General features: G+C 37.7%; 1 protein-coding gene across 1 annotated transcript in view; it reads left to right on the top strand.

Moving 5' to 3' along the window:
* The first annotated feature begins 3,704 nt into the window (after positions 1-3,704).
* Positions 3,705-17,491, top strand: part of PPP6C (protein phosphatase 6 catalytic subunit) — a 52,237-nt gene continuing 38,450 nt past the window's right edge. The window contains exon 1 of the mRNA XM_031954295.1: positions 3,705-3,865. Coding sequence (XP_031810155.1) covers positions 3,791-3,865 — 75 coding nt within the window. The 5' untranslated portion in view covers positions 3,705-3,790. The remainder of the gene's footprint in view (positions 3,866-17,491) is intronic.

Raw genomic sequence — 17,491 nt, 5'->3', positions numbered from 1 at the left:
AAATAAATGAAAATAGTATATTTTGATCTGTATTCAGGTTCCATAGTTCTCCCAAGGGTGTGGATGGCATTTTCTATTCCAAGTCTATTGGAACTGTCTTGAAATACCATATTGCTGAGAAGAGCTAAGTCTATCATAGTTGATCATCATATAATCTTGCTGTCACTGTGGTTTTGCTCATTACATTCATTATCAATTCATGTAAAATTTTCTGGGCTTTTCTGAAATCAGCTTGTCATCATTTCTTATAGAACAGTAATATTCCATTACATTCATATACCATAATTTATTCAGTCATTTCCCAGCTGATGGGCACCACTCAATTTCTAATTCCTTGTCACTACAAAAGAGGCTGCTACAAACATTTTTGCATATGTGAGTCCTTTTTCCTCTTTTATGATCTTTTTGGGATACAGACTCAGTAGTGATACTACTGGATCAAAAGATATGCAGTTTTATAACCCTTTGGGCATAGTTCCAAATTGTTCCCCAGAATGGCTGGATCAGTTCACAATTCTATCAATAATGCATTGATGTCCCAGTTTCCCCTCATTCATTCCAATATTTGTCATTATCTTTTCCTGTCATCTTAGCCTATCTGATAGATATCTCAGAGCTGTTTTAATTTGTATTTCTCTATTTATTGCTATTTTTAAATGAGAAAGAAGTACTTCCTTTATATTCAAGGCTTGATCCTTTCCCAATAGATGCTTGTTCCACAATATAGCAAATAGCAAAGAAACCCATTTATCTAAGTATCTAGCAAAACAGAAATCAGATAAAGAATAAAGATGAGAATACATAATAGACAATACAGGTTAAAGCTTTCAAATTGGGAGAGAGATGCCTCATTTCAACCAAAAGAGGGAAAGTTCTAAATCTTACCCAGAGGAAAATTCCTGGTCACGTATGAAGTGAATGACAGGGACATGATGGACTCTCATATTGGCTTCTCCCCAGAGTTTTTCTCTCTTCATGACTGTGAAGAAAAATTGGAATCCCATCCATCTTGTCTCTTGATGATGAAAGCCAGAAGGAGCTCAAGAGATTCAAGAGTCCAAAGAAAGTAAAGAGATTAGATCTTTCATCAACTTTTCTTACCTCTCAGTGCAAGCAAGGGCATTAATCTACATCAATATAGAGAGAATCCCATACAATTTTTGAGCCAAGGACACACATACACACCCTATACCCCACAACCATGTTTAGGTGTGTGTGGGTATACATTTTGTCTTCCCTAATAGAATGGGAGCACCCTAAAGTCAGGGACTGTTTGTTTGTTTGTTTGTTTTGTTTTGTTTTTGCATCTCTAATACCCAGAATTATTTATGAAAATGTATTTGGAATATAGTAGGTACTTAATAAATACTTGTTGATTGACTTATTGATAGAAGGAATTTCTCTTCATATATAGGTAATTGGCTTCTGTAATGCCTTTTGATTCTTGAATTCTGTAATTACATAAACTTTATCTTTCACAGCTCAAAAGACAGGGCTCTATACTCAGCGGTCTTTTGGGGCATATTCTTGTGCAATATCATTGAATATCAGAAAAGTTAAATGACTTCATACTAATTAAAGTTCCTATTTCCAAAATGTTTTAAGCTTGAATCAATCAATCATTCAATCAATAAACAACTATTTATTTACTACCCATTGTGTACCAGGTGCTGGAAATAGTGCAAGGGTAACAGAATATGAACTCAACAGCAAAATAACGTTTTGGTCATGTATACTTATTGTGTATCTAATTTATATTTTAATATATTTAACATCTTACTGGTCATCCTGCCATCTAGGGGAGGGGGTGGGGGGGTAAGAGGTAAAAAAATGGAACAAGAGGTTTGGCAATTGTTAATGCTGTAAAGTTACCCATGCATATATCCTGTAAATAAAAGGCTATTAAATAAAAAAAAAAAAAAACTATAAAAAAAAAAGAAAAAAAAAAGAAAGAGAGACAATAGTCCAAATATTGAAGATAACTCAAATACACTAAAGAATGGGGCAGGCTATTATATTTGTTGCATTTGGGTTAATAAAATACCTTCTAATTAAAAAAAAAATATGAACTCAGATCTTCTGACTCCAAATCTATTGAACGGTTAAAAGACCACCATCCTATGCGCCCCTATGCACTTCAAAAGTACCTTTGGCAAAGTGGCAAAAAAGATTCAAGGGGTGCTAAGCATTTACGCAATTTTTAAATGACCCACAAATTTTAGTAACAGCTTCAAACTCTCTTTTATAGGACTGTTGTAAAGAGCAAATGAGAACGTGCAAAACTTTAAAAGCTTTAAATAAATAGGTATACAAATGTCAAGTATTATTATACGTGTCTTAAAAAAAAATCACAGAACTCCACAGCCTCTCTTCTGCTTCATCCTCGTAGGTAAAAAAAGCAATCCCGGAGTCTTGGGATGAGGGCCAGTCTTATACAGAGAAACTATCCTGAGGGAACTTTAATGAGCACCTGGTACACCCACTCATTTAAAAGAGGCAAAAACGGAGACGCAGGGAAGAGAAGTGATTTGCTGAAGTTAATGGCCAAGCTGGGCAGAGTCGGTAGAATGTGGGTACTGGGAGGGGGCGTGAAGATAGTGTTATCTAAACCCTTCGTTTTAAAAAAGAGGAAGAAAGAGGGCCAAAGAGAAGTCACACAAAGAGCAAGGGGCCCCTTTCTATGATGCAGCTTATTTGTTCGCCCGGATTGGGGTCGCAGTCCTGGATCAGTTCCTTATGGTACTTGGGGCTGCGCTTTGCTTAGCGCCGCAGGGAAGGACGTCTGCGGGCCTACGGGCAGCCCCCGGGCCTATGACGCGGAGGGAATTCCCCTGCCGGCTAGTCTATCCATTCCCCTGTATCTGGAGATGGGTCAGTCATTCGGGCTGCTGTGTGCCAGGTTGCGGATACCCAGAAAGGGCAACAACAACTTACTCCCGCTCTTTAGGAGCTCAGTGTGGGAGGGAGACAGCATGCAAACAACTATGCACAAACAAGGTATAACTTGATAAGTTACATGTGATCTCGAAGGGACAGCATTAGCAGTAAAGGGAAGGGGGAGAGTGGAATCTGTGTAGAGACGTGGAAACCAGGAGGCTGCGGAGACTAGGAGGAAGAGCGATCCAGGTTTGGGGAACCGCCGGTGAAAACGTCCAGTGTTGGGAGAGGAAGCGTCTTGTGGGAGGTGCAAAAAAGAAGCCAGTGTAACTGGATCGTCCAGGATATGGAAGAGGATAGAGCGTAGGAAACCTGGAAAAGTACGAAGGGGTCAGGATTTGAACTGGATTCGGAGTTGGGGGACGCGGGGAAAGGGGACGCGGGTCAGAGAATTACGCAGGGTAGGGAGGGGCACGATCGAGGGCTCCGTGGCCTGAATGTGCAGAGAAGGTTCTCCCACGTCACAATTCAGTATCGATCTCCTGCACGGGACAAGGCGGTCTTTGCCCAGTACATGTGCATGTCTTTCTGTAAGTGTTTATGTGCATAAACCAGAGGTATGAGGTAGAACGCTTGACATGGGAAACTACAAGTCCCGGCGGGCTTAGCGGATCCTGACAGGACCCTACGGATCCTGGCACGTTTCGAGAGAAGCAAAGCTCCACTTCTTCAGGGGAACTGTCTTGAGCCATTCACAAGGGCCATAGAGGCGGGCCGAAGGAAGAAACGGAAGAGCAAACTTTCACGTCCTGACGCAGAGGCGCTTCGCGTCCACAGGAAGTGACGCCGTACAGAGTTCCGGCTTCGGCCTTCTCCGCCGCCGCCGCCGCCACTGCGGGTTGTTATTCCTAAAATGGCGCCCCTGGACTTGGACAAGTATGTGGAGATCGCGCGGCTCTGCAAGTATCTGCCGGAGAACGACCTGAAGGTAAGGGCCGGGCTGCTGGCCCGGGCGGCGGGGCCGTGGGGCGCTGACTCCAGGGTCCCGCGCCTTCCGGGAGCTGTGCAGCTGAGAGTCCTCCCGCCCTTCTTCCCTCCTTCTTTCCGTCCCGGCCCCCGCCCCTGTCAGCTCCTGGAGTCCCGGGGGAGCGGGGACGGTGGCGGCGCCTTCCTGCCCCCCCCCCCCCCCGAGGCTTTTGTGTCCTTTCCCCTCCCATCCCAATCTCACTTTCCCTGCACCTGGTCCCCACTGGTCCCTGGAGCTGAGATGCAGAGGAGCGGGGAGTAGTCAAGGAAAGAGCTTGGGGAAACTTGAGACATCATCTGGTTCAGCTCCCTCCTCACTCTTAACCGACAGGGAAACTGAGGTACAGAGAGGGAAGGGGACCCAGGGAGTGGCCGGTTGGTCTTGGGTTGCGATAAAGGACGGGGGCATGGCCGGTTGCCTGAAGTCTCGGGGCCTCCGGGGTCGGAACTTGCCGCTCGTTAGCCTGGCAGCTCCCAGCTAAGACCTGGGGGCGCTGCTTCTTGCTGACCCTACGTCGGGGCAGGGGTGCCTGCTTGTCCGGCGGCGTGTGCTCCAGAAGGGGTTCTGCTTCGTGAAGCTCCTTCCAGCTCTGGGGTGCTCTGGCGCTGTCATTTAAGGGGAAAGTTGCAGTTGAAGTGTTTGAAGGCTTGTCATGTGCGGGAGCTGCTCCGAGAGCAGAATTAGGAGCAGTAGATGGAAGTCGCGGCGATTGAGCCTTATGTAGGGGAAAACTTCCTGCCAGACCACGGCCGGCCCAAAGCGGGCAACCTCCGACCTCCCCTTGCTTAGAGGCCTTCCAATAAGAGACTCGATGGCTTAACTTCTTGGGGAACCTGTAGAAGGAATTGCTGCTCACGTGTGAGTTGATTCCGATAACTCTGAAGGTCTTCTAGTTTTTAGATACTGGGGCTTTGATAGCCATTTGTAATGAATTTTAAGGTCATCTCCCTATTCTTTCCCCCTCCTTGCCACCGGAGAATAGGCATTATTAGCCTTGTTCTGCCTGGTCCTGAGGGAGGAGTGCAGGCAAAAGTAGAAACAAGTGGGTATAAATTTTCAGTGGTATAGTTTTGAAACGACCTAAAAATTAGGAGAGGTTTGGGGAAGTGTTAGGGACATAGAATGGGTCCAAGTCAAGAAGATGAATCTTTGATAAACGCAATACTTGTGGTCTTAGGTAAGTTATTTTAACAGACCTCTTAGTGTTTAGGCAGTTGTTTAAGATTATAAATTGCAGAAGAATTAAATTTATTGAGTTTCTTCATCTAGGATTTCTGTACAACAAGTCAAAGTTCAGCCCTTGCTCCCTGTTCCCTAAAAAACAAAAAATTGACCTGTTCTGTAGGACAGTTGACTCCCACAGGTGGGAATTTATGTTTCAGCTATGGTGGGATTGGTCATTTCTGAGGTCCTTTTTGACCAAGAGTTTTTGGTGATTCTACTGTTATTTCTTTCTCCTTATGGGGGGAAAAGCAATTTTTCTGAATCTTGTATGTTCAAGAGTTCAGATCAAACTTTTTATCTCTGTGAAATTTTAACACTCTGCTTTGTTTTGATTGAGCTCTTTTTAGACTTAACTATACTTGCTAGGAATGAATGAATGTTTTCTATGTTTTCTTTCTTTCTTTCTTTTTTTTTTTTTTTTTTTTGCAGAGTTATTGTTAAACGCTATAGCAGAGATTATAATTTAATTCAGGAGGGCAAAATAAACCCAGTTTCCTTATTTTCCTCCATCCCCCAAATTCGAGTTGTTTATAAGCCATAGCAGGATAAGCTTACTTGCTAATTCTATTTATCTAAAGAAGTGGCAGCTTAAGCTCCTTTGTTAGAATGTAAGTTCCTTGACTGTAAAGATTTCATTTTTATCTTTTTATCTCTGATATCTCAATGCCTAGTCTAGTGCCTAATACTTTGTAGGTGCTTAATAAATGTTTATCAGTTCATTGATTCCACTTTTAGCTATTTTGAAGTTTAATCTCTGCTTCTTCCCATATTGTTTCTGGTATGCTGCCCTTATTTTAGTAATTTGAGAATGAAAGAATTTAAATCTCTGGAATATTTTTTTTTTGTTCTTTTTTTTTACTAAGTGATTTCTTGTTTGTGTAGTGCTTAAGAGTGGGTACTAGTGCCAGAGTATTGCTTTACTCAGTAAACTTTGATCAGCTATTTGCTCAGTAGTTAGCCTATAGGAAAGTTTCTATTTCACTTTTAGATATTAAAGGAACTTGTCAATGTAAAATGCTGTTCTGAGGAGAAGTCTTGCTTAATGAATCTGTTCAGTTCATGAAATTTACACTTACGGGTAATGATTACATATAAGCTCATTATGATTTTTTTCTCTTTGGAATAAATTTGTGGTCATTTTATTTTCAACAAGTTGTCCTGACACAAATGAGAAATTAAAAGATTGTTCCATAATAATAATTGTATATAGTAATATAAGTAGTACTTGTCAAGTTAGGAAGCACTTTCCTCAACACTTTTATGAAGTAGGTTAAACAAATACTATCCCAGAGATCCAAAACTAGTGATGGAGCTGTGATTGCAGCTGAGGCCTTCTGACATCCTTTTCTTGTATTTTTTCCTTGGAAAATATTCAGCATTAGATGCCATGTCCACATTTTCTTTCTGAATATATTCTTCTCCTTTTGTCTAAGAGAGTTCCATGCTTCCCTGGATTATCTTTTTAACTTCTCTCTCTTCATCTCTGTTCCTTAAGGTTTGCATCTCAAAGTTTTATCCTTGATTCTGTTCTCTTGGCAATCTCATCTCCACAGTTTGAGCTATTACTGTAGTATAGATTGACACTCAAATCTTTTTTCAGTCCTGACCTCTCTTGAACTCTGGATATACACGAGTACTTTCAGGACATATTTACCAAGACAGGACTTCTCACTAGCACTTCAAACTCAGTACACCCCAAATTGAATTTATCTTTTCTCAAGTACAGTGGGAAAAGTATTGATTTAAATTTAGGGGTTTTGGAGCTGAGTCTATCCTCTGCAGTATATCAGTTTTTGAAACTTTGTTTTCACTTTCTCTAGTCTCTGGGCTTGCAATTCAAGAATCTGAATTCAAATTAGCCTCAGAGGTCCTTAATAACTTGTGACTTTGGCAAATCACTTAACCTTTGTCTCAATTCTCTTATATAATTATAGAATAATAATAGAATGTATGTTACAGAATTGTTAGAAAGATCAGTGAGAAATTATTTATAAAGTACTCAGTACAATGTCTGGTACATGGTAGGAGCTTAATAAATGTTCCTTCTTTTCTTCTCTTCCTTTAGGCATTTGGGTTGATTGTGTTGTTTTGTATTATATTTGTTGGTATATGTATGTATTAGAGGCAGCTAGAGAGTGCAATTGTTAGAGTACTTGACTTATAGCTTCAAAGACCTTGAATTCAAATCTAGCTCCATATACTTACTGTGTGGCTTACCCAGAAGGAAACGTGAGTTAGCACTAATACTTCACAAACCTTAAAGTGATATAGAATTGTTATTTATTATTGCATCTCTTATCATGTCCTATCCTCCTAGACTCCAAACTCTATAAGGACAGGGATTACCTAAATTTTACAACTCCTTTAGTTCCTAATACAGGGTCTTGCAGCTATTCAAATAAGCTTTTGTTAAATTGAATACAGCTCCTAATTTAATTTTAAGTACTTTAGTATTTGTTGGTAGCATTACAGATTAAATTTTATTAATGGTAGGGTTAAGTATAATAACCAATAATAATAACTGATTGCTTTTATTTTTTTATTTTATTTTATTTTTTAAATTTAATAGCCTTTTATTTACAGGATATATGCATGGGTAACTTTACAGCATTAACAATTGCCAAACCTCTTGTTCCAGTTTTTCACTTCTTACCCCCCCACCCCCTCCCCCAGATGGCAGGATGACCAGTAGATGTTAAGTACATTAAAATATAAATTAGATACACAATAAGTATAATATACATGACCAAAACGTTATTTTGCTGTACAAAAAGAATCAGACTCTGAAATATTGTACAATTAGCTTGTGAAGGAAATAAAAAATGCAGGTGGGCATAAATATAGGGATTGGGAATTCAATGTAATGGTTTTTAGTCATCTCCCAGAGTTCTTTCTCTGGGCGTAGCTGGTTCAGTTCATTACTGCTCCATTGGAAATGATTTGGTTGATCTCGTTGCTGAGGATGGCCAGGTCCATCAGAACTGGTCATCATATAGTATTGTTGTTGAAGTATATAATGATCTCCTGGTCCTGCTCATTTCACTCAGCATCTAACTGATTGCTTTTAAGATGTGTTGATTGATTTACCTTTTTGGCCAAACTCACCATCTCTTTGATATCTCAAACCAAAACACCTATTCTGAATCAATCAATCTCTCTCTCTCTCTCTCTCTCTCTCTCTCTCTCTCTCTCTCACACACACACACACACACACACACACACACACACACACACACACATTCGGAATGGTTTCTTTTGTATTCCTATCCCTAGATTTAGTCTACTACCAAGCATATAATAACTGTTTAAATAATGCTTTTTCATTTGTTTAGCACTTTAAAGTTTATATTAAAGAGCACTCTCAGGATAAACCTGAGAGGTAGGTAGTTCTAGCCATTTTACAAATGAGGAAATTGAGACACAAAGAAATTAAGTTGCCTAAGGCCAAGTACAGAACAAGGATTAAAATCTTAGTCTCAGATCCTGTTCAAGTGCTCTTTTTTCTTTTTCTTTATTTAATTTTATATTTATTTTTTATTGATGTCTTGTTTTTATATGATATGAACTTCCAAATATATATTTCCCCTGAAAAGTGAATCGTCCCTTGGGGGAAAAAAAGCAAATATAGAGTTCACCAAACCCAAATGACACAAGACTATGTCTAACAACATATGCAATACCCCACACCAATAGCCCCCAGTTCTGTAATAAATAGAGGAAAGTACATTTACTCAACTCTTTTCTAGGATCAGATGTGCTCATTGTAATTATATAGCATATAATTTTATTTATTTTTATTGTTCTTTCCTGTTATATTGTTGTACAACTTTCCTTTTTTTCCCTGGTACTGCTTTAGTTTAGTACTTGCTAAGTTTTCCAAGGTTTCTCTGAATTCTTCCCATGTATCATTTATTATGACCTAGAAACATTCCATTACAGTATGAACCACTATTTATTTAATCATTCCCCTATAGCTGAATATGTATTTTTTAGGTTTTTGCTAATGCAAAATGCTCTGCATGAAGTATCTCAGTATATAAGATGACTTTCTGCCTGTCATTGACCTTCTTGGGGCATATTCTTAGGAGTAAGTCATTGTCAAAAATAGGCCCTTTAATCACTTTTTAAAGGATAATTCTTAATTATTTTTCTTGAAGACTTTCCTTATAGCTAGTTGTCATCTTCCTCATTCATCACTCAACTGGTTATTTTGTTCTGCTCGAATTAATTTGCAAAGTAATAAGGTGGTTTATAGTTAAATGTTTAGGTCTTATCAATCAGTAAGCCTTTATGAAGTGTCAGGGGATAATATATTCACAGATGAAAATAATGGGTACATTAAAAATTACGCAGTAATGGACAGTACTAACAATTGAGGCTAGCAAAGAATGACTTCTAAGAGTTGGTTCTTGAAGGGAGAAGTTCAGGGTTAGAAGGCTAACTCTCAGGCAAGAGTGATAGTCTTTATATGCAGATAGAATGCTATGTGAGAGGAGGAGCAAGTGGTCAGTTTGATTGAAATAGAGAGTTCTTGAGGTGGGGGTGAGTGGAGAGGATAGAATAATAGTGTTATCAGTCTGTAACTAGATATGAAGATATTAACTGCTAAACAAAAGAATTTGGTTTTGATCATAAGAAGCAATACAGCCACTGAAGCTTCTTGGGCCAAGCTAGGTTAGGAATATCAATTTAGCAACTTTGTGGAAGATAGATTGAATATAGGAGAACCTGGATACAGGATGAACTTAGATAATACTGAAAGCCTTTTTTTTTTAGTTTGACATGGCTTTAATTCTTAGGAGTTTTTTTTTTTTTTTAAATAATTATAACTTTTTATTGACAGAACCCATGCCTGGGTAATTTTTTACATTATCCTTTGTGCTTGCTTCTGTTACGACTTTTCCCCTCCTTCCCTCTACCCCGTCCCCCAGATGGCAAGCAGTCCTATACAGTATATCCTAGGTACAATATATGTGTGCAGAATCGAACAGTTCTCTTGTTGCACAGGAAGAGTTGGATTCAGGAGGTAAAAATAAGCTGGGAAGAAAAACAAAAATGCAAACAGTTTACGTCCATTTCCCAGTGTTCTTTCTTTGGATATAGCTTCTGTCCAGCATTGATCAATTGAAACTGAATTAGGTCTTCTTTTTGTCGAAGAGATAACACTTCCATCAGAATACATGCTCATACAGTATTGTTGTTGAAGTATATAATGATCTCCTGGTTCTGCTCATTTCACTTAGCATCACTTCATGTAAATCTTGAGAGCCTTTTTCATTTAATCTTTATATCTTTCTGAAGACTTATCACAGTGCTTTGCATGTTAGTTGCCTAGTAAGTGTTTATTGAATGAAAAAATTTGTTCTAGTATGAAAGTTAAATGAATTTCTTACCTAAATTATTACTTTACTTTTGAAGGGACTAAATTGGAAGTACTTACTAGTCTCAAATGGATCTGTGACTCCATTGTCACCAGTGTATTTCCCAAAAAGTGTGGGCACCTAATCATGCTGTGTGGAAACCCTTTATGTGTCCATAGAGAGTCCACTCAATATATTGGAAGCTTTCCTTACTTTTTCTTGTTTGAGGTATTAGAATAAGTGATAATAAATGCTAATGTATTTAGGCTTATCAACAAAATGTTGACATTTAGGACTGGATGGCAATATGAAAATCCTCTAAGTTGGAATCTGCAGGACCGTATACCGAATCTCTGGATACTACTTTACAGATAATTCTGTGTGTATGAATGGACTATGCTCGTTGTACATTTTTGCAAGGGAGGTGGTCTTGATCTGTGATTTGATGTAAATAAATCTTTGGTGAAGAAACTCTTTCTACTTATTTGAATCCACAGCTGTATTTCAGCTTAGAGTTTGAGTATTGGCTTAATTTTTCAATCTGTGGTTTATGACCCAATATTGGATCTGGTAACTCAATACTAGGATTGTGAAATTATTATTTATTACCAGTAAGTATTTGATTTGCCTACCTGTTCTATATATCTATATACCTGAGGCCATGTAAAAATGTCTTGGGTAAAAAGGGGTTACTAGTGGAAAAAATTTAAGCTGTGTCCTACAGCACCCAGAAGTTAAGTGACTTAGCACCCAGAAATTAAGTGACTTACTATATTCTGCATATGGATGGTGTGGTGTTGGATGATGAAATACCTGTATTTTCTTGGTGGTGTTAGTCCAATATTAGCACAAGTAGCAGTGACTCAATCTATACTTTGTTGCACTTGACTTCAGAGATTGTATTGATTGCATAATCATCTGCAAACAAAAAGCCATGCACCAATACTACTTCTACTTTGGTTTTGGCTTGTAGCCTTTTCAGGTTGAAGAATTTCCCATCAAGTGTGGTAGCTGACTTTGATTCATGTTTGTTTTGATTGAAGGCATTTTGACAACATGGTTGAAAACATTCTAAAAAAAAGTATGTCAGTAAGTACATAGCCTTGTTTCACTTCATTGGTGACTGGCAAAGAGCAAAGCAAAATTGAATTAGCTCAGAAGAAACTTGAAATGTTCAAAGTTAAGAGAGTGTATCCCAAATGTTTATAGGGACTATTTGTGTCTGACCTGTGGCAGAGCATTCTGAGGTCATATTGGTCTGATCAGCCACTGTAACTCAACTCTTAACGGAATAATGCCATTTTGGTCCTTTTTGAGAACAAAGGACAACTTATCATCATCTGAATTATTAGGGAGCAAGTTTGTCAGAGAGGAGACCTAAACCCAGGTCTTCTGATTTCCTGATTCTGAGGCTGAATCATTATTCACTGTACCTTTCTTACCAAAACTTACAATTAAATAAACATTTATTAAGCACTTCATATACAAAACAATGGATTAAACAGGGTCCATAGATTCAGAATATTAGAATTGGTATAGGCCAGAGAGGCCATCTAATCTGGCTGCCTCATTTTACCAGCAAGGAAAATAAGACTCAAATATGAAGAGACTTGTTTCTGTGTTTGAATCCCAGGTCTTTCGTTTTTTGTCAAGGGCTTTTTAAAGTGAATTGTACTGTATCCCTTGGAGCTAACATCTTTATAGTATCTGCTATACTCCTACGTGATTGAAAACTATGAGAATTATGCTGTTTCTTATTCATTCTTACATCTTCTTGCAGTCAGCACAGTCTCTGCACATAGTATATACTTAATGAATATTTTACTGCAACTAATTCAATATGACTGATTCTTAAGATCATAGAGAGTGTTGAGAATTACTGACTTCTGTCGTATCAATTCCCTTATATCAGGGAACTAGTGAAATAAATGGTAAAGGAAGGCTGTATTGATCAGCTTTTTAGAAGAAAGTAGAATAACTTCTTGTTTTTTTTTTTTTTTTTTTTTTTTAATTTAATAGCCTTTTATTTACAGGATATATACATGGGTAACTTTACAGCATTAACAATTGCCAAACCTCTTGTTCCAATTTTTCACCTCTTACCCCCACCCTCCCTAAATGGCAGGATGACCAGTAGATGTTAAATATATTAAAATATAACTTAGATACATAATAAGTATACATGACCAAAACATTATTTTGCTGTACAAAAAGAATCAGTCTCTGAATTATTGTACAATTAGCTTGTGAAGGAAATCAAAATGCAGGTGTGCATAAATATAGGATTGGGAATTCAATGTAATGGTTTTTAGTCATCTCCCAGAGTTCTTTTTCTGGGTATAGCTGGTTCAGTTCATTACTGCTCCATTAGAAATGATTTGGTTGATCTTGTTGCTGAGGATGGCCTGATCCATCAGAACTGGTCATCATCTAGTATTGTTGTTGAAGTATATAATGATCTCCTGGTCCTGCTCATTTCACTCAGCATCAGTTCGTGTAAGTCTCTCCAGGCCTTTCTGAAATCATCCTGTTGGTCATTTCTTACAGAACAGTAATATAGAATAACTTCTTGTAAAGGAAAAATCAGTAGCTGACAACTATTAAAAAAATCTTGAGTGAAAGTAAGTGATATGGTGGGAAAGCACAACTGCATTTGGAGTCAGAGGACATAAGTTAGGATTCTCTGTTATTATTTGTGGGAGTTGGGGCACAATTACTTGCTATCTTTTTTTTTTTTGTTGTTGTTGTTGTTGTTGAGGAAATTGGGGTTAAATGATTTGCCCAGGGTCTTACAGTTAGGAAGTGCTATGTCTGAGGCCAGATTTGAACTCAGGTCCTCCTGACTTCAGGACTGGTGCTCTTTGCACTGTGCCAGGTAGCTGCCCTCTACTTGTTATCTTAAAAACAAACTTTGTTTACAAAAACAAAGCCTTGTTTTATAGCTATAGTCTAATACTTTTCCTAAAGTCAGGAGGGAAGCATGTTTCACTTCCAGTCCTCTAAAATTTGACTGGTCACTTTCATAATGTAATTATTATCCATCAAGCAAACCATAAGAATTTGTTGTGGCTTTTATGTGACAAGATTGTACTAATTGTTGGGGATACCCCCCCAAAAAAAAAGAAAAAACAATTCCTGGCCTCAAGGAGATTTTAATCTAATGGTAGAGTTGACAAATATGTTTATATAAGATACATGCAGAAGAAATGGAACCTTAACCTTAGGGAGGAAGGCACCAGCCAGTAGGTAGGACCAGGGAAGGTCTTGTGTAGAAGGTGGCATTTGAGATGACTCTTGAAGAAAGCAAAGGATTCTGAGATATGTGGGTGAATAGTAACAGAATTTCAGGAATGAGGATAGCCCATGTCCTGTGACAGAAAATGAAACCTATGTGAGGAACTAGCATGGGCCATTGGACCAACATGGCTAGATTGTGAAGTGCTTGGAGGGGATTAATAAATGATAACCAAAATCTACCCCAATGTTATTATATTTATAACAATTCCTGAGGGACTGATCCCTATAATACTGTTCAGTTAATATTGTATTTTAGCGAGTTTGTATCAGAAATTACTTGATTAGTATATTGCTATGGCCAAAAAACCATCAGAAATGACAGATGCCTTTTCCTGTCCATGTATGAAGCAAAGGTTTGATTGGTATTCTGAAGTCTTTCAATACTGTTTTCTTTATGTGGTTGTGGTTATTATGTTCATTTGATCTTTAGTTATTTCTTCTTTTAAATAAGATTGCTGAGTCCTTTCCAATTTTTAAATCTATAATTTTGTGATTTGGGGGGGGGCTCAGCCACTTAGTCCATCCAGGCGAGTATTTTCTATATTGGAGGCGTCAAATGATGTTTTGTCAGAAGATGTGGTTGTTCTATGTTACAAAAGTGAAGGAAGTCAGAAATTTTAGATTTCCTTAGTATCCATCATGGTTCAATAATTCACACCAGTTTTTTGAGTCTATTTATTAGTATATATCCTTTCCCATTGAGTTTTGTCTTATTAAAATGTAAGTTGCTGCTGCTGCTGCTTCATTTATTTTGTTGTTGTTGTTGTTGTTTTTTCCTGAGGCAATTGGGCTTAAGTGATTTGTCCAAGGTCACACAGCTAGCAAGTGTTAAATGTCTGAGACCAGATTTGAACTCAGGTTCTCCTGACTTCAGGGCTAGTAATCTATCCACTGCACCATCTAGCTTTCCCAAAATGTAAGCTTCTTGAGGGCAGGGACTACTTTTGCATTATCTTTGTATCAGTTCTTAGCCTGGTACCTGGCATATTAATATATGCCAATAAGCATTAGTAAATGCTTATTGATTTATTAAAGAAATATATTTGATTATGAAGTAGCAATTCTCTTTTATTTGTTCAAAGCTCACCTTTCTCTAGCTTCCAAAGAATAGCCCCTTGCTCTTCTCTGTATTCTGGAATTTGGTTTACAATTGAGTTTTGATTATAATGTATTTTTTGGGAAAATGTTTCTATTGATATTTTCTGTTTCTTTCATCATTGTAGTATCGTATATCTTCTCCCCCCCCCCCAAAAAAAATAAGACCCATCCCATATGACAAATAGTATTTTTATTTATTAATTTTTTTGTGCAGTTTGGGTTAAGTGACTTGTCCAGGGTCACATAGCTAGGGAAGTGTAAAGTATCTGAGGCTGGATTTGAACTCAGATCCTCCTGAATTCAAGGCCAGTGCCCTATCCACTGTGCCATCTAGCTGCCTCTTGATAAATAGTGTTTTTAGAGAGGAAAAAAAAAATAGCACAATTGATTTGTTGAAAAAGTCTGAAACTGCATTGTGTAACATGAGGACCTCTCATATGCACGAAGGGGTAAGTTTTGGGTATCTTCTCATAATCTGTGCAAGTCTCACTTGATCTTTGTAATTTTGTTACATTTACTTTTGTGTTTCTGATCTCTTGGTGTGTCATTCTTTCCCATTTCCATTGTTGTAGTTATTATACATTCTCCCTACCCTTTCCCCTTTTGGACAATCACTTCTTCTCCCTTCCCTCCCCCCCCCCCCCCCCAACTTATAATGTAGTCCCACAAATGAAGCATTCAGCTGTAGTCAGGGTGTTTCCTTGTTCTGTCCATAATGACTGCTGTCCAGCTCTTCACTGTTTACTCCTAGATTTCTGCCTTAACCTATCTCCTTCTTGTTTACATTTAGAAACAAGTCTCTTACTAATCTTTGTTGTTACTCTGTTGCTGTATTTATTTCTTCTCACATTTCTCATAGAGAAGTAAATAATTTCTTCGGTTCTGTTTTATTATTGAATATCCATCTTTTGTCCTGTATAATTAAGTTCATATTTGTGGGATAGATCACCCTGCACTGCATTCTGAGTGCCACTGCTCTTCTAAACACATTATTTCCTTAACTTTTTTCCCAGTTGGTCAAGAATAGCCTTATAGCCTTATATTGTTTGAATGTCCTTTCCTTTGTATTTGAAGGTCTTTCTCCTGATGGTTTCCAGAATTTGTTTCTAAATCGAATTGTCAATGTTCACTACTATATATGTCTTGGAGTTTGCAGCCTATAGTCTATGAATTTTTTTCTATTGAAATTTCGTTTTCTATGTTCAGAAGGTCTGGGCAGCTTTTGTTTATGATTTCCATAAGGCTTTTTTGTCTTGTTATGTATTTCTGGGAGCTCTCTAATTTTAAAGTTATCTCTGTATCCTACCTTTAAGATCAAGATGCTTTGCTTACATACCGAATATATATATATATATATATATATATATATATATATATATATTTTTTTTTTTTTGCTTCACTTCTAGGTTGTCCCTTCACTTCTGTGTATTTTCATTCTTTTTTTTTTTTTTTTTTTTTTAGAATGAACCATACTTTTTTTTTTTTTTTTATTTATTTAATAGCCTTTTATTTACAGGATATATACATGGGTAACTTTACAGCATTAACAATTGCCAAACCTCTTGTTCCAATTTCTCACCTCTTACCCCCTCCCCTAGATGGCAGGATGACCAATAGATGTTAAATATATTAAAATATAACTTAGATACACAATAAGTATACATGACCAAAACATTATTTTGCTGTACAAAAAGAATCAGGCTCTGAATTATTGTACAATTAGTTTGTGAAGGAAATCAAAAATGCATGTGTGCATAAATATAGGGATTGGGAATTTAATGTAATGGTTTTTAGTCATCTCCCAGAGTTATTTTTCTGGGCATAGCTAGTTCAGTTCATTACTGCTCCATTAGAAATGATTTGGTTGATCTCGTTGCTGAGGATGGCCTGATCCATCAGAACTGGTCATCATCTAGTATTGTTGTTGAAGTATATAATGATCTCCTGGTCCTGCTCATTTCACTCAGCATCAGTTCGTGTAAGTCTCTCCAGGCCTTTCTGAAATCATCCTGTTGGTCATTTCTTACAGAACAGTAATATTCCATAATTTTCATATACCACAATTTATTCAGCCATTCTCCAACTGATGGACATCCATTCAGTTTCCAGTTTCTAGCCACTGCAAAAAGGGCTGCCACAAACATTCGTGCACATACAGGTCCCTTTCCGTTCTTTATGATCTCTTTGGGATATAAGCCCAGTAGTGACACTGCTGGATCAAAGGGTATGCACAGTTTGATAACTTTTTGAGCATAGTTCCAAACTACTCTCCAAAATGGTTGGATTCGTTCACAACTCCACCAACAATGCATCAATGTCCCAGTTTTCCGCATCCCTCCAACAATCATCATTATTTTTCCTGTCATCTTAGCCAATCTGACAGGTGTGTAGTGGTATCTTAGAGTTGTCTTAATTTGCATTTCTCTGATTAATAATGACTTGGAGCATCTTTTCATATGACTAGAAATAGTTTCAATTTCTTCATCTGAGAATTGTCTGTTCATATATTTTCATTCTTAATCTGTTGTTCTCTGTTGTAAATCTTTGATGAGAATTGCCATTGCAGATTTGAGTTTGTCTCTTCTGCTCATTATTTTTGTTGTATATA

The sequence above is a fragment of the Sarcophilus harrisii genome, chromosome 2, assembly GCF_902635505.1.
Source record: "Sarcophilus harrisii chromosome 2, mSarHar1.11, whole genome shotgun sequence".
NCBI lineage: Eukaryota > Metazoa > Chordata > Mammalia > Dasyuromorphia > Dasyuridae > Sarcophilus > Sarcophilus harrisii.
Note: the sequence above shows the minus strand (reverse complement) of the source record. Positions and strands in the feature narration are given on the sequence as shown.